The 26,723-nt window shown below is 47.5% G+C and overlaps 1 protein-coding gene across 2 annotated transcripts in view; it reads right to left on the bottom strand.

The window, feature by feature from the left end:
* Window positions 1-806: 806 nt before the first annotated feature.
* IKBKB (inhibitor of nuclear factor kappa B kinase subunit beta) overlaps window positions 807-26,723 on the bottom strand; it is a 54,534-nt gene continuing 28,617 nt past the window's right edge. The window contains exons 5-21 of one of the 2 annotated variants that reach the window (XM_008054607.2): window positions 25,438-25,526; window positions 24,398-24,487; window positions 22,202-22,326; window positions 17,420-17,527; window positions 16,239-16,368; window positions 15,709-15,903; window positions 14,641-14,755; window positions 13,492-13,615; window positions 12,771-12,922; window positions 12,247-12,308; window positions 11,066-11,175; window positions 9,551-9,600; window positions 9,354-9,453; window positions 9,003-9,150; window positions 5,520-5,647; window positions 3,110-3,200; window positions 807-2,132 (exon numbers count right to left, since the gene is read on the bottom strand). In XM_008054607.2, coding sequence (XP_008052798.1) covers window positions 2,067-2,132; window positions 3,110-3,200; window positions 5,520-5,647; window positions 9,003-9,150; window positions 9,354-9,453; window positions 9,551-9,600; window positions 11,066-11,175; window positions 12,247-12,308; window positions 12,771-12,922; window positions 13,492-13,615; window positions 14,641-14,755; window positions 15,709-15,903; window positions 16,239-16,368; window positions 17,420-17,527; window positions 22,202-22,326; window positions 24,398-24,487; window positions 25,438-25,526 — 1,883 coding nt within the window. In that variant the 3' untranslated portion in view covers window positions 807-2,066. The remainder of the gene's footprint in view (window positions 2,133-3,109; window positions 3,201-5,519; window positions 5,648-9,002; window positions 9,151-9,353; window positions 9,454-9,550; window positions 9,601-11,065; window positions 11,176-12,246; window positions 12,309-12,770; window positions 12,923-13,491; window positions 13,616-14,640; window positions 14,756-15,708; window positions 15,904-16,238; window positions 16,369-17,419; window positions 17,528-22,201; window positions 22,327-24,397; window positions 24,488-25,437; window positions 25,527-26,723) is intronic. The other variant, XM_008054608.2, reaches the window with a different exon arrangement.

Raw genomic sequence — 26,723 nt, 5'->3', positions numbered from 1 at the left:
ACATAAGACCGAAAGAAAACCCAGGGATTAATTACCAAAGGCATTCTGCAGACCGCAAAGCCCCTTCTTTCTTCCTTCTTACCTCAGACTTTCAGAGTCTTCTGAAATGTGTTTATATGACCAAGGATTCCAGCTGCATTGAAAGGGAAAAGCGCACCTAATTCCCGGGTTTTCTTTTTTTTCAATTAGAATGTTCCAGACATATGCTTTTTATTTTTATTTATTTTTTAGTTGGAGTCTCACTTTGTCACCCAGGTTAGAGTGCAATGGCACACTCACGGCCACCACAGCCTTGACCTGTTGGGCTCAGGCGATCCTTCCGCCTCAACCTTCCGAGTAAGCTGGAACTACAGGTGTGCACCACCACAACTGGCTAATTTTTTGGTTTATTGTAGAGACGAAGTCTTGTCAAGCTGCCTAGTTGGTCTTGAATCCATGGGCTCAGGCAATCCTCTCGCCTTGGCCTTCCAAAGTGTTGGGATTACAGGCATGAGCCACTGCTCCCGGCTGACATACACTTTTTAAGCCGCTGCTTTGGTTGACATTTTCCTGGATAAAATTCTGTAGTGACTCTCATTGCCTATAAAGCAAGTCCATGGCCTCAGCCCAGCATCCATTCCCTCTCTAGTCTGACTCCATCCCAGCCTTGCAAGTCTTATTTCTCTCTATGTCCCTTGCTAGGGTTTCCAAAATCATGCTTTATCAAACTCTAGTTCCTTGGGATATTACACACACACACACACACACACACACACACACAGGGGAGAAAGGGTTCTATGGTCAAATGACATTTGGTGAACAGTGGATTTATACAAAGTTAAACCAGTTTCTTTATTCTAAAACATTTCAGATACTTTACAGGTGTACAATGTGAATCTCCAAGAAGCAATTAAATCATGAAATGTGCACTAAGCTCACCTGACTATGGAATGAATGTCTCGTTCTATGTCCATGAAAATCATTTTGTGGAATTCTCCTATTCCAACTTGCTTTTATGTAAAAGATCCAGGACAGTGAAACAGCAGTGCTTCTGTACTATTATAATCCAGGCACTAGTCAGTTGTATAAAATTTCTCATTATTTTAGTTCAGAATTCCCAACCGCAGGTACCATGAAACTGGATTGTGGAGGCCAATGTGTTTGAGTCATGTTACAAAATATAGACTATTTAAAATTAAATCAGCTTAATAATACTGCTAGATGCTGTGTGAGACAGGAACACCCCGGCCCACCACCACACGCAAATGTGTCCAAGTCAGAGTGAGGTGTGAGCACTGTAGCCAGTGGGCCAGCAGTTGACAGAGACCCATTCCCTCTTTCCTTCTCTATGATGACTCACTCCCAGGTACTCGTTGGGACTCAAAGGAAGGCAGCAGCCTTTCTGTCCTGGCTATAGTGAGTCACTCCATGGCTTGAAAGGACTATGGACAGGAGGAACTTGGCACTCAGTACAACTTTGCCAGAAGGAGGACAACCACCAAAGTAGTAGGTAAAAATATAATTTTTGCAGCAATGAAATGAAAAGAGGAAGAGAGGCCAGGGCCAGGCCAAACCTATAATTAAAATGTCTGCTATGGAGAAGCCCAATCCAGATGAAACACCAGCTGAAAGGTGAGAGAGGACAGGCCATCAGGGCCCCTGGAGGTCAGAAGGGGACAGGCTGGCACCAAGTCCTGTTCAGACTCTGGCCTGAGAGATTCAAGTTAGATACTGTACAGTCATCTGTGTGGCAAACCGTACTTTGGGCACTTTTTTTCAGAGCAGCAGAAGTAGCCGCTGTGACTGTTTCCCTCAACACTGGTGACTGGTGTCAACATTTGTTGGATTCCAAGATGGAGGATTTCTAGTGTACAGACAGGGTGCCGGCAGTGCTGGTTGAGGGCCTTGCCCTGGGTCCAGGATGAACATCACAGCGGCTGGGAAAGTGAGAGCTCCATCTGGGTGCCAGAGGCTGCTGGGACATCCCTGAAGCAAAAGCCACTGTGGGAGAGCCACGCCAGATGATGGCCCATGTCACATGGCCTGCTCTGGGCTGCCCCACGTTGGGGGGGTCGAGGCTCCCCATGTCATGAGGCCTGCTCCAGAGTGCTGGGCTCTTCCTCCTCTGTTTGTAGCCAGCTCCAGTCTAGGGCCTGAAAGTCGACAGATGTGTTAAAGGACAACAGCCACCACACACCTCAGGCTGCTCTTCCTTCATTCAGCCCAATGCAGAAGCATGTTTAAACCCTTTAATTAGTAGCAGTCTCATTACTGCAGAACACCCTGAACTAAGCTAGTCTCCAATACCTCACATGACCTTTTCTTGGGATTGGCTAAGCATCCCTGAGATCCTGTGACTAGAAACTAGAAAGGCAACTTTGGGACCACGTGTGGCTCACAGCAGAGACTGACGGGCTCGCTGTGGATGGGTGGCACCCAGAGCTCACCTTAGTCATCGACTTACAGCCTCATCACGTCCTTCCCCTCACACGCGTGCAAGCAAGCAGTGAAATGCTCAAAACATGGAGTGCCAAGAGGAGCAGAGTGGCCAGACATAGGAGACTGTGTGCTGGAGGAGAGCCCTTGGCTAAATGAGTGATGACTGCAATCAGCAGCGGCATCCCCTCCAATTCTTCCAAGATTTGTACACTGAGGGAAGTTGGAGGGAGTTAACAGGAGAGGACCATGGGGAGACCTAAGAGGATGACTAGGGACCCTCTCAGCAGTTTCAGCTTTGTGTAAATGGATCTGTGTCTTGGTTGGTTTTGCTTCAGGTTGGTTTCCCATAACCAGGACTACTCCTGAGCACAGTCCATGTAGGCTCCTGAATTACCCTAGAGTGCAGTCCTGCACACAACACACAGGGGTTTGGCAGCAGCCCAGAAGTGGGGACCCTGTTACCTTCTTCACCAGTGGAAGTATTGCAAGGGTTAATAAGACAACATACTTGTCAGCAGCCAATATGGTATTTGTTAACCACGATTGTTATTAATATGAATAACTAAGAACATGGACTAGAAAAGTGTGACCATACACTGAGACTAAGGGTAACACTGAACTGCCTTTCCATTTTCTCTTCTCTTTTGCTGTGGAAAGAAGGACATGGGCTGTGGGGCTCTCACACTGTTACCATAAGACTCCGGTCCTGCTCCCTCACGGCGTCCTGTACAGCGCTCTCCAGGCGGCTGCAGAGAGTGTGTGCTTCAGACACCAGCTCTTCACTGAAGAAAACGACCAAATTATCAGAAAGTGGTCATCGCTACTTATCAGTGCTCATACTGCTATTGTAAAATACGCTAGAGAGCTTTAGACCATGTAAAAAATCATCCCAACTACCTGAAAACACCCTCTCCCTGGCGAATGAGTTCACACACTTAGTTAAGCATTTTTCAGAACCCTACATCCAGGCAGGAACACTACTTTCAAAAATGTGAAAAAGCAAGCAGAGCTCTGTTTATAATACAAATGAGAAGTTAAAAAAACACTTTCTGACTTACTGAATTACATTCCCTCCAAACTGCCAAAATCTAAAGATATTCCCCAAATCACCTGCTTTTCAATTGCTAAAATGGAAAAAAACAGGCCAAGTAATTTACCAGTTTTCCAAAGTTCCTTGAGATCGCTTGAAAAGCAAGTTCTGGGAACTGACATCATCTATCCTGACTTACCTCTTTTCTCTAAGGAGTGCCTGTTTCCTATCAGTATACTGGGCACAGTGAGAAAGGGCGAGTATAATAAACCATCTGTCCTTCCTAACCTCAGCTCTGAGACATTGGAGAGATGAGAGAAACCTGAACTCCCAGGTGAACTTTTCCAGAGCTCTGAGGATGTCATCAGAGGGAATATGCCAAACTTGGGAAGACAGCGTCCTGGAACTCCTTTCACCCGTAAAACGTGGCATTCTGATGGCAGGAACTCAGCACACGTGTGTAAGCCCTGTCAACAGAGCCTCTAGCTAGGTTTAAGGTCAGTTCCACAGGGCGACAAAGGCACATGACCTCTAAGGTCACATATGATTAAACACCACAGCAGGATAAAAACTCCCAAAGGACAAGAACAAGACTTTGAAAAGCAACTTTTTGGGTGGGCTCAGTGGCTCAGCCTATAATCCCAGCACTTTGGGAGGCCTAGGCGAGAAGACTGCCTGAGGCTGGGGTTTCAAGACCAGCCTGGGCAACTTGGTGAGACCTCGTCTCTACAATAAATCACACACAAAAAAACTTGCTGGGCGTGGTGGCATGTGTCTATAGTTCCAGCTACATGGAAGGCTGAGGTGGAAGAATCGCCTAAGCTCAGCAGATTGAGGCTGCAGTGGCCATGAGCATGCCATGGCACTCCAGCCTGGGCAAAAAAGAGTGAGACTCCAACTCAAAATAAAACAAAAAAGAAAAGCAGCTTTTTACCATATAGCTCACCCACTGAGTGTGTATAATTCAAGGGTTTTAGCATGTTTACAGAGTTGGGCAACCATCACTATACCTAGTTTTAGACCATTTTCAACATCCCAAAAAGAAACCTTGCACCCATCATCAGTCACTTCCATCCTCTCCCCTGCCCCATTCATCCATGAACCCACCTCCTTTGCCTAGATATCTGCCTTCAGGAGTCAACAGGGCCCCACATAGAGAAGGTGCTGAGTAAATGCTGGGGAACTGAACCCAAACAAACCACAGAAGAGAGCACCCATCATGCATGGATGGCCTAGGCTTTGAAGGAGATGGAAGTGAGGCAGGGAAGGGCCTGAAGAGTGGCCAGAGCAGTGGTGCCATGCTAGTGCACCAGAACCAGCTGGAGGACTTGCTCAGTGCAGACTGAGGGGCCTTGCCCTGAGTGTCTGGTTCAGAGAGTGGGACCTCAGCATCTGCCGCTGCTGGCCTGGATGGGCTTTAAGTACTGGGCAGGGGTCTGAAGAGTGAGTGGACCTGCCTGAAGGGCATGCTGAGGCGGTCCTGAGTGCCTGAGCCCAGGTCCGATCTGCTAGAGTGGAGTGAGAAGCCATCATTCACTCAGACCCAGAAATGACTTGGACAGAGTGGCATTTGATGAAGACTGATTTAGTAGGGGCAGGCATGGTGACAGTCACAGACAGGAGGCAAGAGACCTTGCCCAGAATGGCTCTGCTTAACACCTCTGCCAAGTGGCTCCAGCAGGAGGAGGGGGTGGTGGCCAGAGACAAGGAACAATGTAAGAGGCACAAAAGGAAGGAGGAAAAACAGAAGCTTGGTGGCCTGAGGTGGTAATGGCTCAGGAGGGTGACAGGCCCTCCTGAGGATCTGTATCTGAAAGCACTGACCAGTGCTTTCAACTCTGTCACTAAGCAATTAGCAAGTCATAATCCAATCCTTGGACAGAGTACTAGTTGGTAAGTGACAAGGGAATATGAGAGCAGAACACCATTTGTGTACCCATGAGGTCTAGCAGTTACCACAAAGAGAAACCCCAGCAAAACTGTGAGACGTCTATTAATGACAGATGTGTTCCATCTCACGTCTCCTGATGCGCCCTGAACATCACACCTGGCGCTGTCAGCCGGGACTCACCTCTTCTTGGCTGACACGGGTAGGCTGTCAGGGGCTGGGGAGGGCTGAGACATCAGCTGTCCAGGCTGGCTCAGGCGGCAGGCATGCATGCTATCTGGGCTTCCACTGACGGGACCACGGACTTTGCTCTATAGTACAAAACCGAAACAAAGTACAATTGGGAGCCTAGTGAGGAATCCCATTTGCGCTCACACTCAGTGTTTCTCATGCGGTGGTGGGCCATGGGATGCTGCAGGCATTTCAGCATCTGCCAGTCAGTGCCTCCACCTGAAATCAGCTGGCACGTGGCATCTTGGCCCAAGTGCTTCAATGCTGGCAGGTGGGCTATAGGGATGACCCGAGTCCAGGGACAGAGCACCTTTGCTGGTCTGCAGGCTTTATCTCGTGAGTTTGATTCCTCAAGGAACTTTTACAAGGAAAGACAAGGAAGGCGTCTTCTCTTTTCCAAGTGGAAGATGGACACACGAGGCTGTGAGACTGTGAAAGGCATCTGCTGATGCAGCAGAGAAGAGACCAGGTGTCCTGATTCCCGGTTACTGTGGCCACCACACCTCCAGGTCTGATGACCAACAGGGTTATAGCGCCAGCTGCCTGAGCCTCCCATGCTGCAAGCCCAGTTCACAGCCACTGCTGGGGCCCTCCTTGGTCCTCAGGGCACCCCTCCCACCAGTCTCCAGCCACTTTCGTCTGTCTGCCTCGCACATTTCCCAATGTCCCCACTGCTGGCCCCTCCTGTGCTGCAGTCCTTGCACCTTTCCCCCTCCCCATGGGACCTTCTTGGTACCACGTCCTCCCCTCCAGCTAAACTTCAAGGCCCACATGTCAATCAGCCACCTAAACGCCTGCTGCTGCCTGTTCCTTGTCCTCCGGCTGTGCCTTCCTTGTCAACCATCCCCCATGGGAAGACCCGGCTATCTGCCTCCTGCTCTTCTTCCCCAGACCCGTGAGTGTGGCGGGAGGTTGTGAGTGTGGTGGTGGGGTTATGTGGCAGGTTGTGGGCATGACAGGTCAATCCTGCACCATATGGCACTCTTATAGTCAGGACTCTATCCCAACTCCTGTGCGATCCTGTCCTGTGCACCACGGGGAACTGCTCAACTCTAGCCCCTGATAAGCAGCCCCGCTCTCGGTGCTGAGATCTGCCAAGGGCTTGAATCTACTCTCTAGCTGCCACTAGAGTATTCTCTAAAATCCAGGTGTGACCATATTACTCCCACACTTATGCTCCTTCAATGTTAAACAAAGACAAACCCTGCAATATTTCCTCTGTGTTCTGAAAGTGAAGTGTGTCCTGTGTCACCTGCATCATGCTCCATGACGCCCTTCCCCACACACAGCAACATGCATACCTCTCGAGCATACCATTATCCCCAGCCCCCTTGCCTCGTCACAGCAATGTCTTTGTCCTCGAGTGTCCTTATCCTCAGCTGGAACACCTCCTTGGAGTGGTCTGGCTGTCCCTTCCCCTCCAAGACTTCAGCTGACATTCCTCCTCCTCGTGGAAACTGCAGTTCGTGTAAGTGCTGCTTCCTAGCCCTTCCTGCCCAAAACTGCTCTCACTCATGTACTTGTCTGTACCCCTCATCAGATCAGGACTCCCTGGAGCAGGCTTCATGGCTTCCCCTCTCCCACCTTGCTATACATTCAGCGGCACTCAATAAATGTCAAATGAATGGAGATGGCAGTTCAGGCTATCACTGTGAATACCTCCACCTTCCTGTCCTTGGATCTCCTCTACTTTGTCATCTCTCCTTTTCTGCCTTTCCTACAGAAGAACACGTACTTGCCCTTCCGAGGTCAGGCCATCACTCACGCAGAGGGCACTGACCATTCCCCTGGCCTTAGACACTCTGAACCTCCTGATGCGCCATCCCCTTCTGCTTCCACCATGAGCAGCTGCCTCCCCAATCTTTCCCTGTGGCGCTCCCACCCTTTCTGAACTCCTGCACCTTCCTGGCAGGCTCATGTCCCCACAGCCCCAACTTCCACAACAGGGTTTTGCCTGGATCTCCTCCTCCTTGGCCCTCCTCCTCCTTGGCCCTTGTCTGTTTTCCTTTTTTCCCTGAGTGGCATCCAATGGATTCTCAGCAACACCGAGGGGTGTGCTCAGAGCATCACAGTACTGAGGCCATGCAGATGCAGAGGGCAAGTCAGGCTGTGCTGATGCACACCACAGAGAGCTACACTGGCAGCCCTAAAAAGGTATGTCCATATCGTAACTCCTGGAGCCTGTGCATGTGACTTTATTTGGAAAAAGTCTCTACAGATATAATTAAGGATCCTGAGATGAGAACATTCTAGAGTATTCAGGCAGGACCCAAACCTAATGACAGATTTTCTTGTAAGAGACACCCAGAGGAGAAACAGAGGTCGTGGAGACAGAGACTAAAGTGGTGCAGTTGCATGCTAAGGAACACTTGGAGCTAGGAAGGACTCTCTCCCAAGAGTCCTCAGTGGAAGCACAGCCCTACCAACATCTGGGTTGTGAACTTCTAGCTTCCAGAACTCTGAAAGTAAATTTCTGTTGTTTTAAGTCACTCAGTTCGTGGTAATTTATTACCGTAGCCAAAGGACAGTATATAGTGACACAGTTTGGTGTTGTTCCTCCAAACCTCAGGTTGAAATCGGTCCTCAGGCCAGGGCACAGTGGCTCACACCTATAATCCCAGTGCTTTGGGAGGCTGAGGTGAGAGGACTGCCAGAGCTCATGGATTCGAGACCAGCCTAGGCAACTTGACAAGACCTCATCTCTACAATAAATCAAAAAATAAGCTGGGCATGGTAGCGTGTGCCTGTAGATCCAGTTACTTGGAAGGCTGAGGCAGATGAATCTCCTGAGCCTAGCAGGTCAAGGCTGCAGTGGCTGGGAGCATGCCACTGTTCTCCAGGCTGGGTAAAAAAGTGAGACTGTGACTCAAAAAAAAAAAGAAAGAAATATGGTCCCCAGTGTTGGAGGTGGGGCCTGGTCATGGGGGCAGGCCTCTTGTGAATGTCATAGTGCTCTCCCTGCGGTCATGAGTGAGTTCTCGCTCTACTATTTCATGTGAGAGCTGGTTGTTCTAAGAAGCCTGGAACCTCTTTCCCCATCGTGGTACTGCTCTTCGCCATGTGTCATGCCTGCTCTCTCTCTGCCTTCTGCCATAACTGGAAGTTTCCTGTGACATCACCAGAAGCAGATGCTGACATCTTGCAGAACTGTGAGCCAGATAAACCTCTTTTCTTTATAAATTACCCAGCCTAAGGAATTTCTTTATCACAGTGCAATACAGACTAAACACAGGCATAAAGACAATAAGCACAAGTCCTTTCTCTGCCCGCAACCTTCACTCCAAACCTCGGAGCAGAGATGTGAAAACTTGGCAGCTGAGTGCTGCCAGTGGCTCTGTGTTCCGCATGGTAGAATATGACAGTGATGGAGCATGGAGACGGAAAGACCAAGAAGGCTGTGGGCTGAGGGTTCAGGACTGCCCTAGGCTCACTCACACATGCAATCTTCAGGAGGTTCCAGAGCTCCTTCTGCCGCTTCTCCTGAAGCCGCACCACAGTCTTCTCATCCTCATTCATGAGGCTCACTACCTCCTCCACCTTGGGCAGCAGCTCGAGCGCCTTCTGCTTGCAAACCACAGTCTTACTGCGAAGAACACACATGACAAACTGCACTGGCACCCAGGCTGGAGAAAGCAGGGCATGACCTGGCAACTGTGAACCAGACCAGCAGATGCAGATGAAGGGTCCGTCAGGCGGCCCACAAATCTGGGTAGAGGGAGGCAAATGGCCTCACATACAGCCCTGCTGCCTTTTTCCTGTCCTCCCAGAGCAGGATGGGGCATGTACCTGAGCTGTGTGTAGATCACTCGCACTTTCTTCTCAAAGCCTTGAATTGCCTGGAGCAGCAGCCGGACCATTTCCTGACTGTCCCCTTCTATCCGCTGGTCTGGAGAGGGACAGCGCACAGTGCCTCAAGGGAGCCGCGGATAGCACAGCTGCCTCTCGGATGAGACAAATGCCAGGCAGACACATAGCCCACTCACCTCTTGGTTTCTCTCTCAGCCTCCTATAAAGCTCCCTTGCTTGCTCTTCTCTGAAATAGACAAAGAAAGCCGGGCTCGGTGGCTCAGCCTGTAATCCTGCGCTTTGGGAGGCTGAGGTGAGTGGACTGTCTGAGCCCGTGGGTTCGAGACCCACCTGGGTGACTTGGCGAGACCTCATCTCTACAATAAAAAAAATAAAAAAATCAGCCGGGCATGGTAGCGCGTGCCTGTAATTCAGAAGGCTGAGGTGGAAGGATCGCTAGAGCCCAGTGGGTCGAGGCTGCAGTGGCCAGGAGCGACCACTGCACTCCAGTCTGGGCAACAGAGTGAGACTCCAACTCAAAAAAAAAAAAAAAATAGACAAAGAAGTTCTGTCTAGATTTGAGGTCAAATAAGCACATCTGAAGCCATGGTCTGCTAATTCTGCCAGCAGAATTACTGATTTTTAGAAACAAGACTGGTACTATGTCTTTCTTGACTGGAGAAGACTAGTATTTCTGGTGATATCATAGGTGATATCTGTACAGTGAGCAAATGATCGCTCTCAGTGTCAGAACTCAAACACCTCCAAGGTTTCATGAGAGAAGATCTGAAGAAAAGGAGTCTCCACTCTGTCCTTCTGAGTCCTGCCCACCACCCAACCCCACTGGCTTCTACAATAGGGATTCTGGGTGCTGTCGCTGGACCCAAGCCTGGAGAACATGACTTTGTCTTGAAAACCAAGCCCAAAGATGGACACAAACTCTATCCCATTGCCCCCTTAACACAGATGAGACTGGCTGACATTCTCAAAAGAAGGCTTTCATCTGAAAACTAGAGCACAATGGAGACGTAAATAAGCAGCGAAAACACTGAATCCAATTCCTTACATCCAGATTTCTCACCCTAAGAATCCTAGTAAGAGCATCAGGGACCACTGAAGAGCTCACAGTAGCATAGCCCTTGACAGACTGACCCAGCCAGCTTGGTTCCCTTCTGTCTCACACCAGAGGGTACCTGCTATTTCCTCAGGCAGGGCTGGTCTGCCTGGACACCTCATCCCCTCTGGAGCCAATGCCAAACACCTGACAAAGATTTGAGTGAACTGCTTCCAGGTGCCAGCTCCCATGCCTGCCAGGTTCTTTCTTCTCTGTTCTACTTTCTGCTCTTGGGGCCACACCTAGGCCAGGGTGGGCAGACGGAACAGGGATATATGAAACAATGAGAAAGGCAACTTGCCTCTTCAGCATTTACAGATGACCAACTCCTTCTCTAATGCACTAAGTTGATCCTCACAACTCTGTGAGGTCAAACATTTTTCTTGTTACATAACAGATTTGGAAACTGAGGCTCAGAGTGGTGGTGATTTGCCCTGGCTCATCTATGGGACATGTCAGGATGACCCCCAGACAAGCATGCACTAGCAGAGACTGGTCCCACACAGCCTCCAAGGGTGGCTCCAACACACACACAAGCACGAATGCTCCTGTGAGGCTTGTGTGTGCCAGGGCAATGTGGTCCCCAGTTGGTACTCACAGGTCATCCAGTGTCCCCCCCTGCTTCCGGCCCATTGGGCTCCTCTGCAAGTCCACAATGTCAGTCTGCAGGGCCATCATCCGTTCCACCAGATGTTTCACCTCGTTCTCCTAATGGGAAAGCTGTGTTAATGTCTATTGATGTGGTAAGAAATTCTCTTACCAAGATGTGAGATGTGCTGGGACAGACGTGGGGACTCTCCAAACACACTGGGGAATCTCAATGGATGGCTGGAAGGATGGACTTGCCCCCAAGCCCACAGCATCCTGGGCTTGAACTTGGGTCAACTGCTTTCCAGCTGGGTGACCCCTAGGCGAGTCACTTGCCCCTGAGCTAGCTTGCTCTCCCATAAGAGTTTTCTAACAGGGCTGTCTGAGGGTGTCAGTGAAATGATGCACGTGAGGACCTGGAGTGGTGCCTGGCACACAGAAGATGCCCATGCATACTACCTTCTCTCCTCTGGATTTGTTTATTCCAATGCCACCCAGCAGGGAGGCCTGGAGTCCTTCATTTCACAGATAATATATACAAGTACCAAGACAGGGAGGAGCACTCATCCCTCTATGATTAATAAGGTGCTGTCTATGTAATATTCATCTTCAAGTACATACCCCATCATGCTGATTTACACAGGTAAATACCGAGATGTCGTGCACAGGGAAAAACAGGAAAAGGGCCCAGGAAAACAGTCCCAGAGCCCAGGCTTTCACTTCCACTTGTGTGAGTTCACTGAGTCACTCTACTCGCCTGCCTTCATGGCAAAATTTTTCCAGCGGTATCTGATTTATACTGTCCCAAGACTTTCTTCCTAGACCTTGTATTTCCTATGGATTGAGTATCCCAATAAACTTGGGTGAAAACCAAAGGGTGTGCTGAGCATCCACCCACTGCCCTCCCTAGCAGGAAGTGGTCTTGGCTTTCCTGAAAGGGCATCTGGCACTCTGCTCCTGGTAATTGGGACCATCTCTGCCCATCGGCACAGCTCCGACACCTGGCCACAGGGCCCCGTCACTGGCTACTCCCTCAGCCTCCTTCCCGCAGGTCTAGTTAAGCCAAAGCACAGCGAGGAACACTTGGTTTCTCACACAGAGGAGCAATCCAGTATTTGCTGAGAAAATGAAGAACATCAGTACAAAACCTCTGCCCTTAGGAAGTCCAGACACCCAGGGTGAGTCTCCTACCCGTCCACACAGCTCCACAGCCTGCTGCATTTCCCTCCAGGCCAGCAGCAGCTTATCTGATGCTGAAAGACAATTAGGAAGGAAAGACAAACAAGGTGAAACACTACCACACTAAACCAGAGAGAAGCAACTCAATCACAGGGGGACAAAAGAAATCTTAAAGAGAAAATGTAATAAGTAATACACTTAAAAATGGTCAGCCAGGTGCAGTGGCTCACACTATAGTTATAGCACTTTAGGAGGCTGAGTTGGGAGAATCACTTGATTCCAGGAGTTCAAAACAAGCCTGGGCAATATAACGAGACCTCGTCTCTACAAAAAATAAAAAACTTAGCCATGTGTGGTAGGACACCTGTAGTCCCAGCTACTCAGGAAGCTGAGGTGGAAGGATCACCTAAGCCCGGGAGGTCAAGGTTGTGGTGAGCAGTAATCATGCCGCTGCACTCCAGCCTGGGCAACAGAGTGAGACCTGCCTAAAAAAATAATAAAATAATAATAGTGGTCATTGCAAAGAGCACACTCACTGATCCCAAACTCGGTCTGCTCACTGTACTTCTCCAGGTCAATCTGGATGCTGGTCTTAAAGAAATCCAGCTTGGCTTTGAGCTGCTGGGACATGGATGCCATGGAATTCTTCATCTTGGAGAGGCAGCTGTTGTTCCGGAGGAGATTCATCCTGCAGGAACCACAAGCAACAAAACTCGGTACATTTTGGGCTCCAAATACCATTTCCTGTACAATAGCAAAACCTCCCAAATGCCAAGTAAAGTCCTTGCTATTATTATTGTTATTCTAACAGTAGCCACTTATAATCAAAGGACAATTTCCTGGCCCTTAGTAATGCATGAGGTTCTGAACCAAAACTGGAGTCAAGCAAGGTACTATATACAGTGCCTAAAATGTAAACTAAGTGTGACCAGGGACAGAGGCAGTATGTCCCCAAGCGTGACAACCAAGAGAGTATGCTATCTCCCATGGCAATGAGCTCCTTGGGTTCCCAGTCTGTCTGCAGCTTGGCCAGCTGGCCCCAGCCCTACACGCCTCTCCTGTGCTCCCCATACCCTCCCAGTTCTAGAGGGTTTCCCTCGGTCCAGCCCACCCAGCCACTTCCCGTCTGTCCAAACCAGTGTCTCCTCTTGTGGCTCATAGCAGCTGCTTTTGGGTTCCTGCCTCAGCTACCTCCCTGTAGCCAAAGCCACTGAACAATTTTAAATAAATCAAGTCAAAAAGTGCCTGGCACGCTACATGGCAGCCCGCTGTCCCTGTTGCAGCCGGTTGCAGTCCTCTTTCAGGGTCTGGATGCTGTGCCAGACCTGGCCCCACACCTTCCGCAGTTGGAAGAAGGAGAGGTTCCTCTTGGGTTCCTGAACTGCAAATGGAGACAAGGCAATTGTCAGAGAATAACTCCCCACAGCTTGCCACATCCTGCCTGTGACACCGCCAGGACGCTGACGCTTTAAAAAAAAAGCATGATTACATAACTTTTGGGGGTATGCCTGGTCACTGTCACATGCATTTTTTTGTACCCCTTTAGAATATAAACATGTACCAGATGGTCAATAAGCAGCTGCTGATTTGAAGAAACACTTTATGAGTCATTTGGAGACATGTTCACATGTACACAGGCCCATGTATTGTCATAGAAACTCTCACGTTCACAACAGTTAAGGTTATGAAGTCTTATAAAAATGTAGTTTCAGCCAGCAGTCCTGGAGATGATTAAGCAAGCAAGAAGCCTGGCACTGTCCAAGATCCTGGCCTTCCCATCTATGCATTCCAACTGGGTGAGGTGTGGGGCAAAGGAGTGGGAAATGCACTAAAATGTCCATCAGATGCTGGAATACAATGCAGCCATAAACAGCAAGGCAGTGCTATGGCACCAGTAGGAGCAAACTCTTCAAAACATGTTGGCAAGTGACAGAGGCAGGTACAGAGCAGACAGATGCCATACTACTGTCTGGAGGAAAAAACACACCTGGAAGGATATCCAAAAATGTGACAGCAGCAGGTTTTCTGGAAGGGAACTCATTGGCTGGGGAGTTGGGAAAAGAGGGTGGCTTCTTTTACGCTGTATACTCATTATCTTGTACTTTTTTGATTTTTTTCTTGGCAATATGTACATATACTATTAAAATATAAATGAAACTTCAAAAGCAAGCAGATGGCTTGCAGGCAGGCATTGCCCCTCTGTGTGCAGTTCTATTTGCAAGGTGGAGATTAACTGAGGATTCATGCTACTCCCCACATGCCCTATGTGAGAAGGCTGCCCTGAGGATTAGGTGAGCTAATGTGCTTATTGTGGCCTCTTCCCTGGCCCCACGTCTCCCCGCCCCGCCCCCAGCCTTGTCCCAAGCATTATAACTAATTATATATATATTTTAAAAGTGTTCTTACGGATACAGCTGACGCTCTCAGGCTGAGGTCGTGGGGAGATCTGAGTCTCATAGGTGATTTTACTGTTGTCAAAGAGGAAAACAAGATCCATGTCCAATGTGCGGCCCTCATTTACCTGCAAAAGATAAGGACAAAATGCATCTTGTGGACCCAAATTCTCTTTCTCAATAAATAATGAAGAGGTTTCAAGCTTTCCTCACCATTCACCAAGAGGTCACCTGCAGCCAATAAGTGCCTCTCAACTATACCATGTTAAAACCCCACTGGTAGTGTGTGAGGGTTCCAATTTTTCCACATCCTTGCCAGAAATTGTTATTTCTGTCTTTCCTTGTAACACTTGCTATTTCTGTCTTTTTAAAAAATTACAATCAACTTAGTGAGTGTGAAGTAGTATCATATTGTAGTTTTAATTTGCATTTCTGAGAGCTATGCTGTTGAGCATCTTTTCATGTGCTCATTGCCCACTTGCTTATTTTTTTTTGAGAAATGTCTATTCAGATACTTTGCCCACCTCCACGGAGTCCTTCTTAATGATGGCAGCCTATGCTGATTTTTCCTATTCTTTCTACTCTCATTATCTGAACATACACCCTACTTACAACGTGCTATGTTCTATTTTATTCTGTCTTCCCTGTGCAGTTTAGAAATTCACCATGTGTTCCCTATGCAATGGTCACTTCTTGTGACAATTCTACCTCCACCAGTTAGCCTGTGGGTGTTTTCTGGGCGGGGCCATGTCTTCCACTGCCATGTCAACACAGGCACCTAGACTGGCTCTGCACACAGGTCATTCAGTTTCAGCTGACTCAGAAAAGCACAGCACCATTCTGGAAATAAAGGAAAGTGGAAGCCATTCTAAGAGGTCTGGAAGGAATCAGCCAAGCACGCAGTGATTCTCATCTCCTATTAGGTCACATAGGGGCCACACTCCAACTTAATAAGACAGCAGGTGTCTGCACCGTGTGACTCACGGACCGTTTGACAAAGCAGAGCTGAAATCTGAGGTATGATTCATATCCTGAGACAGTCGGGGAAAACAGAGTATGGTGTGAGGAGCCAGGGCAACACCTTGCCATCTGAGATGCACTGTGTGGCTGGCTTGTCAGGGATCAGCACCAGACCCGCTTCCTGCAGCAGCTCCTGGTCCTTCTCTGGGATGCTTGTGTCTTGCTGGATTCTGGCCTTCAAGCTCTGCAGACTCTCATCCTCTGTTACTGGGTAGGTGTGAATGGTGCCTGTGACCATGTTCAAGATGTGAACCAGCTGCAACACAACCCAGATGTTACTGAAAAACACTGCCTTCTTCAAAGAGAGAACCATCGATTTGCCTAGATCCTTCGCTACCCCTGCACTTCCTAGCCACACAAAGAAGGGCCAAGTTTCACACATTCTGGTCCTTTGTACTCCTGTCTGTCCACAGCTACAGCCTCATGGCTGACGCCAATTAGCACAACCATCTCAACCTCTTCCCAAGGCAGAAAAATCCCCATTCTTTCCTTGCTAAGTCAGCAGGCCTTTGACCTGCTCTGTCTTGAGGACACTGTGTCCCAATGGGGATTCCAGCTGTGGTCTTGGGGCTAACGAGGCTCCACACTCACCTTTAAGTTTAAGATGTCGTCTAGGGCCTTGAAGCAGCCATTGGGCCCGTATGTAGGGTCCGTGCCCCTCTGCCGGGGGTGCCACATCAGCATTAGCTGCAGCCACTTCTCCAGCCGCTGAGCCAGGATGCTGCAGAGAGGAGCAGAGCATGGGAGAGCCCAAGGAACAAGGACTGAAAATGAGAATGGGTTAATCTGGGAGAAAAGGGTAAATGTTTCCAACTTAGTTGTTCAGGTACTCATTGCCTCTCCTGCCCTGCTAACACAGCCCTGTATCAGAAATTTCCTGCGCAGGGGTCAGCAGACTGACCTCCAACTGGCTGCATAAGAAGGACCCTGGCGCTTTAAAAAATACACTTTTAAAACTTATTTTTTAAAATTTGCTTACTTGAGCATCTACTTATGTGTAATGAAATAAATGCAGCTTACAGCTACGTCCTACCTCCAGGCGATCCCTTCACAATCTGGATATATTGAACCCCCCAATACACTTACATTTGGAGATAAATGTGCCAAAGCCCTCGCTTCTCCCCTGGCCTGCAGCACTCCAACCCCACTCCCACACACGCCTTGCTCACCCCAACCTTCCCCTTGGAACCTCCTTCCTCCTTTCCCTCATCTGTCCACATCCTGTATTTCTTTCCAGGCCTCTCTCAAAGTCGCTCCACATAGCTCCAGTCCACATGATCCTTTCCCCACTCTCTAAATACAGACTGTCACCATCATCCAGGCACTCAAGATACATGGCTGCACGGAGCCCGCTTTTGTACTGTCACCCAGTTCTGACATGACTAATGAATCTCCTGTATTGTGGTTCTGAGACTGGATTGCAGTGTCATTCAAACTACCAGATTCATTGTTGACTATGACACAGTATTAGACCATATGAGGAGTGCAAAGAGAAGTACGATGTGATTCCTACCCTGAAAGGCTCACTGCCGACTAGGAGAAAAATCCTATGCAAAACTGAATGGGACACCTACGGGTAATAAGAGGTACAGACAAATTGTTATGGGAATTTAGAAAAGAGGATTTCTAGGGATGTGAGGGAGGGGAATCTACTCTCAGTCACAGGATGATGTTCTGATAATCTATGGGAAAGTTATCAGATGTCACCTCAGATTTCTGTTGCTAAAAGAGGGAAGAAAAATATGTATTAGAGTAATGCCACAGTGTCTCACCTGTTAAGATTATTGGGGTAGGGTAAGGAGCTTGAAAACTTCACCGTCCCATTCAAGTCTTCACTGACGACAATGTCCATCTCACTCTTCTGCCGGACTTTTGAATGCCTGAAAATATGCGATCTTGTTAAGTGCAGTCACCTGTCACTGGGGACACATTCTGAGAAATGTGTCATTAGGTGATTCTGTTGTATGATCAGACTGTCCTTATACAAGCCTATGGTGCAGTCTGCTACACAGTTAGGCTACATGGTACCGCCTACTTTGTAGCATATCATGCCACTAAATACTGCAGGTAACAGTAACACAATGGTAAATGTCTATGTCTAACCATACCCAAACATGGAAGAGATAAAGTAAGACTATGTATCATAATCCCATGGACTACCATTGTCTCTGTGGTCTGCATCTGACCGGAGCCATCAATGCAATACAGTCACACAGAGTCCTGACATCATTGGTGTTCAAGTGTCAATAGCGATCAGAACAGCACTGTACAGGAGACTCACATCCCCAGGCTTCTAGAATCATAGTCAGTGCATTTGTATCATGACAGGACAGTTTGAGAATGTACGAGCAGGCAGTACCACCTGAGTTTTGTAGAACAGTAGAGTTCCTGACTGTCTCGTTGTGCCAGGAGTTCTACAGAAAGTCCTGTGCCTCTTTATCTCACCCTTGGTTTTTCCTTTTCATTTCTCTACCTTCCATTTTATTTAACAAAAACTCTCAAACCAAGATTACTGCATGATTGTGACATATATGAATATGTCTAAAACATGCACATGTGTGCACATACACACTTCCTTCTAAATGCATATGGCTAAATACTATTTCTAAAGATAACTAAATATCTCAACTTAGAGAACTTCTTGGGGGGGTATCTGAAGCAGTATTTAAAAGAAAAAAAAAGTAAACCCAACTCACTTCAGATTTTCTTGGTAACATGGATAGTAAATTTGAATAATCTTTACAGATAACCAAGTACTCAGACAGAGCATTCACTTACTGACATATGAAACCCCATGTGGTAGACATTACTTGCAGCCCATTTAGTGGCAAGGAAAGGGAGATCAGGTGATTTGCCCAAGGTCATGCAACTAGAGAGTGACGGAATCAGGTCTGGTGTTCTTTCTACTCTGTCTGAATGTCCACATACATCTTTCCCAAACATGCCTGGGAAATTCAAATAAACAATGCATTAGCCTCAAACAGCTCTCACAGGCAAGCAGTAAATTAGCTTCTCTGGAGCACACAGGATCCTAGAAAAGCCTGTGGATGGCAGAGGCTGGGAGTTCACGGCTCTGCTGGAGTTATGACAGCTGTAAGTCAGGGGCTCCAACACTTTCAACCACACTCATGTGGGATGACCCTCTACTAGAAAACGTCTGTCAATGTGAAATTATAAAAGGACACACAAAATAACATGTGTATTGTCTAGGCTGGTCCTAAAATGTATTTCAAAGTAAAGTGGCCTTATAAGAGAATAATAAAGACTGAATTGCACTTGTCAAGTGCACTTACTATCTGCTTGACTAAGATAGTAATTTCAAAGTGAATTTAAAGTAATTTTAAATTAAAGACAGCAAAATTTTTTAAAAGTTGCTCAAGATATTAAAAAGCAGAAGAAATACAAATGAATCCACAAAACAGCTTCTTATTGGGTTTCAGAGATGTCCACAAGAAAGTTGCCACCTAGTCTTCCAGCACCAATGAGGGAAGTTCTGGGAAAATGACTCTGCAGATGACAGATTATGAAGATATGGAGCCACTTTTGACATATTTTCAAAAAGCACTTGTTCTTCCAGTTCTGGTGGATTTTCACTCATTTTGTTATAAATAATGGAAATATTCACCATGTGAATTGAAGAAATGCAATAATTCCTTAACTAGTTAAACCACTATAGCTATACAGATAATTAAAAGCTATTTTTAAGATGGTCACATTATATTGTGTGATTATAAATTAATGAGTGAATTAATCAATATTTCAGAACCTATTCAGCTGAAGAAGCAATGCCTGTTTTAAAAATAAGTTGCCACAGGAGGGCAAACTTTGCCATTTCTCCACACTCAGGCAGGGACCTCACCTCATTACCAACGTCCCAGGTATAACGCAGAAGTGAACCTGGCTGCCACCATACAAAACCACTCTTCTGCAGTGAACTTCAAAGGCGACATGTTATCCTTATAAATATATTCTCATGATGCAAACACTTGTCCTCTGAAAGCAATGTTTTTATTCCTTCCAGAAAGTTGACAATAGCAAATACTGGCCACGGTGTGGTGAGAGGGGCGTCACCTGCTCCTGGAAAGTGTTTTTACAACCTTTCTGGTGAGCAGTTTGCTAATACACATCAAAAACCTTTAAAACATGTATATTCTTTGGTCTGTTAATTCCATTTTCAGCTGGGTATGGTGGCTCACACCTGTAATCCCAGCACTTTGGGTGACCGAGGTGAGAGGATTGCCTGAGCCCAGGGGTTCGAGACCAGTCTGGACAATTTGGTGAGACCTTGTCTGTACAATAAATAAAAAAATTAGCTGGGCATGGTAGTGCATGCCTGTGGTCCCAGCTACTTAAAGGGCTGAGACAGAAGGAGCTCCACGGGTCAAGGCTGCAATGGCTGTGATCATGCTACCATACTCCAGCCTGGGCGTCAGAGCAAGACTCTGACTCAAAAAAAATGTTTTTTTAAGAATTTATCCTGGGAAAATAACTGTAGATATACAAGGATTTCCTTACAAAGATGTTATTCTTGGTGTTGTTTTAAGAAGTATAACATGCTTCCAACAATGGGGGATAAATTACATGAACTACAGTACACCTGTAGTTCAATGGAACAGTAAACAGACGTTGCAAATAATATGAAAAACTAAAGTATTTCCAATACCAATTTTGAATGGTAGGTTGTATAAGAATACGTACAGTAACTTTTTTAATCAAAAAAAGTACAAAATACACATATGCTGCAGAGACTGGAAATTACAAAAATGTTTATAGTAACTGTTTCCCGGCTGATTACAGTTGATTCTTGCTTTTCTATTGTTTCCAAAACACAAAAACAAAGTTTGTCTGGTAAAAAGGAGGGGTAATAGAACTACAGTGTTGCTTTTGATCAAAACAATGATTTTTTTTGTGTTGTGGATAAGTTGGCTCTGAAGGAATTCTCTTGGTGTAAAATGCTTCAAAAGTGCATGCAGGGCAGTGTTCACATCATGCTACCACTGGCATGAAAAAGGGAGGAAAGGCATTAAAGGACAAATCAACAAATATATGCCAGTTTCCTCAAGTATGTATAAAACATCCTCAGGCGCACACAAAAACCAATGATGCTGGGGGTGGGGGTGGGGGATTGGAGACTGGGAGGAGATTATTTTTCACCATATTTCTTGTACTTCTGGAAATTTGAATCGTGCGAATTTATTACTGTTACAAAAAAATAAAGCTTGAAGTAAAGAATGCCCAAGCAGCAGTAGCATCATTTAAATTAGCCCTCTCAAGGAACAATCTTGAATGAGACCTAACTGATTCGGGAAATTGTTAATCTTTAAATTATGTGTTTCAGTTTTCTCCCTCTCCCCAGTACTTTATTTACTTATTTTAACAAATGTAAATTGTATATATCCGCCACATACAACACGCTGTTCTGAAATACGCACACACTGTGGAATGGCTGCAAGGAGCTAATTGCCATACACACTACTTCACATACTTACCATTTTTTTGTGGTGATAAGGAACTTTATTATGTAAATATACCATAAACAAAGTATTGTCTGTATAATCAGCAAAAAAAGTTAAAGAACATAGAGTACTTTTTTTTTAATAGGGGTCTCACTCTGTCATCCAGGATAGAGGGCAGTCTCGGCTCATCATAGCCTCAACCTCCAGAGCCCAAGCAATCATTCTCTCTCAGTTTCCCCAGGAGCTGGGACTACAGGTACACAACACTGTGCCTGGCTAATTTTTAAATTTTTTTTTGTAGATATGAGGTCTTGCTATGTTGCCCAGGCTGGTCTTGATTCCCCGGATCCAAACAATCTTCCTACGTTGGCTTCCCAAAGTGCTGAGATTGCAGGAATGAACAACTGTGCCTGACCCAGAGTAATTTTTAAAACCTAAATTGTAACCTTTGATTTTTTTTATTGGAAAATCTTTTTTTCTAATTTATTAGGTTCTCATTTTAAGCTACTTTCTTATGCTTTTAAAACAAAAATGCACATTCAGATGCAGTAAAGTCTGTCAACACAACATTTCACATACATAGTTCTCAGGATGTGTCACATGTACATCCTTATTTCTGTTGACTAAGCATAGCATTTTCAGTGCAAGTGCACATATTCACACAAGTCTACACAATTAACCCATCACTACTGAGCTCATGACATTCATGCAGCATTACTTGTAAACATGTTAAAGGTCAGAATCTGGCCAGACATGGTGGCTCATGCCTGTAATCCCAACACTTTGGGAGGCCCTGGCAGGAAGATCACTTGAGTCCATAAGTTCGAGATCAGCCCAGGCAACATAGCAAGACCCTGTCTCTAAAAAAAGAAAAAAAAATGTTTAAACGTATTTTTAAAAAGGATCAGAATTCACATGAACACGTAACAACTACGCTCTCTTTCCAGGTCCTGAGAGCTGGGACCCCTCTGCTGGGTCCTAGCGGGCCCTTCCCTGGGAAACAAAAGACCCAGGGAAACAGGGTGGGCAAGGAGAGAGGGGGCCTGGTAGGGCCCACCCTATCTCCGGTGGCCTTCCCGCCCAACCTGGCTCACTCACCACTGCACAGGTTGCCAGTTGGGGAGGAAAGGCCGGAAGCCTGTGATGCACTCGAAGGCCAGGGTGCCAAAGCTCCAGTAGTCGACCGTCACTGTGTACTTCTGCTGCTCCAGCAGCTCTGGGGCCTGCGGGACACGAGGGGCCACGCTGAGCTGCTCCCTGAGGATACCGGCTCCATCGTGGTGCAGCCACACAGGCATCTGGCTGGGTTCCTAGGGTTTTCCTGTGCCTCACGCACTCCTGTTAGTGCTGAGGACTGAGAAGTCGGCAGTGGATGCCACAGACTCTCCACCAGGTGCCAGCTTCCCCCTTCAGGCCCTGTTGAGATAGCTCCACACGAGGTGCAGCTGTGGGCGTTAGCAGTGACAGGAGGACAGGCTGCACACTCCAGGGAAATGTCAGGCAGTGTGTGTCAAGTACATCACACATGCACTAATGTGGACCGGCCTCCTGGGCTGAGTAACACAGGCCACACAAGGAGACAGGACCTCAGAATACGACAGGGAAGCCAGATACACAACTGCTGCCAAAGCACAGAAAGCTAGGGCAACTGAGGAAGGGACATGGCTTGGGAGCCAGAGCTGGCCTAGAGGGCTCCTTGTGCAGGCAGGTGGGGGGACATTTCAGAAAGGACTGTCACCCACAGAGGCACGGGGACAGGGCTGTGCATGGTCAGGCTGGAAATGGAACAATGAGGAGAGGGTCATGAAGTCCACACCAAGAGGGATGAGTAGGTCACGTGTCTGGCTATGGGCAGGTGTCTTAGCTCACACAAGTGAATGACTTGACTCAGCTCCTGGCCGGGTGACCCTCACAACTGTTGCTGAGCTGGTGAGGATGTGGAGGACACAGAGCAGACAGGACCTACATAACCACACATCGTATGAACACAGGTGTGAATCACAAGTCCCACGAGTGGCAGCGTTGAAGCATCTTCCACAGGGCAGGTGGTTAACTGGGAGCCCATGACCCAGTTGGCAGAACAGACAGGAACAGAAACATACTCAAAATACTCCAAATCATTTTTCTTTTTTATTTAAGAAGCAGACAAGAGACTTCAGCTCATCTACCCCAGTGGCTTTCAACCTGTTTTTTTCAAACTGCAGACTCCTTAATTCATTCAAATCTGGACCGGCTGCTGCTTGGATGAGTGGCCTACAACAGGGCCTGCGGGCATCATCACTGGGCCTTGTACCTCTCACCCTGCGCATCCTCCCTGCCCACCAGCTCTGCCTTGTCTATCATGTGACTTCTGCACTCCCTCCCTGCATCTGCTTTGCTCAGTGCAATCATCTTCCATCTGTGTCAAGAGTTTTTCAAGGGTTTTTCAAAGGGTAAGCTGTTCCTTCCCCAACTCAAAAACCTTCAACATCTTTCCAGCGGTTTTAAAGTCAGCCAAAAGGGACCTTTATAAGCTGTCCCCTAGCTCATCCCAGCCTCACTTCAAGACCTTCTTCTTTTACCTCCAGCTTTTAGATAGCCTTCCTACGTGCTATCCCCAAGCCCAGAACGTCCCTCCCTCCATGCCTTCTCTCTCCCCCAACTTCCTTCACACAGGCACCCTTCAGGTCCCTGATGAGGTATGGGCCTCCTGATGCACACGCTCAGATACTGAGCACTCCCCATAGCTGTCATGTCCTAGTGTTCTGTGTGGGCATCGCAGGAACATGGGCTTTCCCACTCAATTCTAGCTCTGAGGGCAGGGAAATGCATCTTTTTCCCCAGTGCACTGCCAGCCCCGCACACAGTACCTGGCACAGACTACACTCCACCAACATTCTTGAATGGTGAGTCACTCAAATGACCCCAGTATCAGACCACGTAATGTAAAGAAAGAGTAGGGCGCTCAGAGTTCTGACTCCTCCCCAGTAACCCCTGAGAAACCATGGCCTCTAGTCAAAACCCTCTATTTTCAGATCAAACACTGAAGCACAGAGAAGTAAAGGGATGTGTGTAAGGGTACACACGCAGAGCCCTTTGGACATCAGAGAAGATGACCATAACCTTCCTAGGGCATCGCATGGCAAAAATGCTGACTTGAATGGATTAAGGGTCTGACCGCATGCAACGATTCCTGTGCATATAAGGAACACCCCAACAGTTGGTGAGACTCAGGTGCTAGGAGGTGAGGACAGAGGGAGTCAGCACAGCCAGCAGAGAGGAGATGACAAGCACATACGTGATCCCGTTTCTTACCAGGTACTGCAGGGTCCCCACAAATGAGGTACAAAGGCTGCCCTGATCCAGCTCCTTAGCATATCCAAGGTCAATAATTTTGTGTATTAGCTGAAAAAAAAAGGGAGGAGGGATAATGTGAAGATTATAAAATGACAGTGTCCTTCTACAAGGATTCTGATCATTTACTGTTAAAGTAGAGCTATTTCTGAACTGCAGGTAGCATTAGAGTCAACATTCCTAAGAGCCACCAAATACCCAGGGGAATGCCCAGGGCAAGGTCGATTCAGAGCAAGAGGGAAGCCGAAAACAACAGAGCAGGCACCTCAGGATGGCTAAACCTGGACCTGAGGACACCAGAGACCAGGCCAACATCTTCACAATGAACACCTTCGGTCCTCAGATCTGGCACCCCTGGCAGCAGTGAGCATGACCTGAAGCATGGTGAGCACCATGGGGGTCGTGGGTCAGCCTAGGATACTGGCCAAGTTGGGTCAACCAACCCAGGGGCTGAGTGACCACACTCCACTAAGCAGAATCTGTGTTCACTACTCCTGCTGGAAAAACAAACAGGGACGACTAGAGCGCCAAGCCCCTGGGGAGGTAACCACCATGTCTGACAGGGTGGCCAGAGGAGGCCATAGGGAGCTCTGGGGAAACTGAGGGCTGGGCCAGGCTCAGAGGCAGGTGCCACATCCATAAACAGCTGGAAGCTGGTTTCCATTCAGCACTGAAAGTTGAGATTCTTGTAACAAATGAAAAACAAAAGTCTGTTTCCAAGAAGTGCTAGTTCCAAAGGCTGGGGTGGAGGTTGGAAGACAAACATGATTTTCCTTATCAGATTCCTGCAACTTGGGCAATTAACAATGTGATCCATTCAAACCTGCCTCAATCTGCAAAAGAACGTTTTGTTGAATTTCGTTTCAAATCAAAAAGCATTCCCAGAGCATCAAAGCTTACTGGAGGAAATGAAAACACAAACATTCGGGCTCCTCCTTCTCAGCAGAGCAGCCTCCCCACATGCCCAGCCCCCCTGCTTTGAAGCCCCAGGGGTCACTCACTCTTTGCTCTCCTTGTTGCAGAACAATGTTTTCTGGCTTCAAATCCCTATGGATGATTCGGTTTTCATGAAGGTATCTAAGTGCAGAGGCTGCCAAAGGTGGTAAGGGAAGTGAATTTTTACTAAAACTAAAATATGCTTTTCACATCAGAATCTCTTATTCTGTAGAAGACAAATACTGTATGCCCCTGAAACACTCTCTGACTTCGGTGCACAAACTCACAGTGGAAGGAGGGCCTGGGCAAATGCACCCCAGATGGAGTGAAGGGGGCAGGAGGCCTGCTGTGTGAGAACTTAGGCTATCCAAGAATCTGGCTTATTCATGCAAAGAATTTTTAGCTTTGCACCCAGACACTGTGCTTTCACACTGCACTGCCTGGACGAGGAGCACCTGAACATGCTAGAAATGCAAGACTCTAGGGCCCACCTCAGACCTAATGAACTAGACTTCGGGGTGACCCCAAAAATCTGTGTTCACAAACTGCAGGTGATGCTGATACCAATAAAGTTTAAAAAGGGGAATTTCTCTGATCTACAGACTAAAAAACTAAATTCCACTGGCTGGGAAAGGAGAAGGGCTCTTTGGGGAGAGAGGACTATGGTCATGTGACCCAGAGTCCAATCAGGTCACAGGATTCAAGGAAGGAGTAGGAAAGTGTGAGAAGAAGAGAACAGGAGCACCTTCCACACATTATAGCAGGCCGATATGCGTATTTACCATGTGCCCTGCTCTGGCAGGTTTGTGAGGGATGTAAAGTAAGGGACATAATCTCCAACCACACAGAGCTTAGAATCTAGCTGGAAAAGAAGCAGCCTGCACGATGCTGGCAGTGAAGCCATCTGATACCCAGACTTCTGCTGTGAAGATGAAACGTGCTGCTGTCACCCAAGGAGGGCTGTGGCACAGGGCAACAGGCCCATCTGCAGCTCAGATACCAAGAAGGATGTGATTTTTACCTATGAGAGGGCTGCTAACTTTAACAGGAATCTTAGCTAAGTTTACTATAAAAGAAAACAGTGGGCCAGATGCGATGGCTCAAGCCTGTAATCCCAGCACTTTGGGAGGCCAAAGCCAGGATTGCCTAAGCTCAGGAGTTTAAGACCAGCCTGGGCAACTTGGCAAGACCTCATCTCTACAATAAATCAAAAAATAAGCCGGGTGTGGTAGCACGCACCTATAGTTCCAGTCTCTTGGAAGGCTGAGGCAGAAGGATGGCCTGAACCCAGCAGGTTAAGGATATGGTGGCTGTGAGTGTGCCACTGCACTCAGGCCTGGGAACAGAGTGA

The sequence above is a fragment of the Carlito syrichta genome, unplaced genomic scaffold (genome assembly GCF_000164805.1).
Source record: "Carlito syrichta isolate Samal-C Ts95f unplaced genomic scaffold, Tarsius_syrichta-2.0.1 Scaffold296851, whole genome shotgun sequence".
Lineage (NCBI taxonomy): Eukaryota > Metazoa > Chordata > Mammalia > Primates > Tarsiidae > Carlito > Carlito syrichta.
The sequence above is the reverse complement of the archived record's forward strand: the minus strand, read 5'-3'. Positions and strand labels throughout refer to the sequence as shown.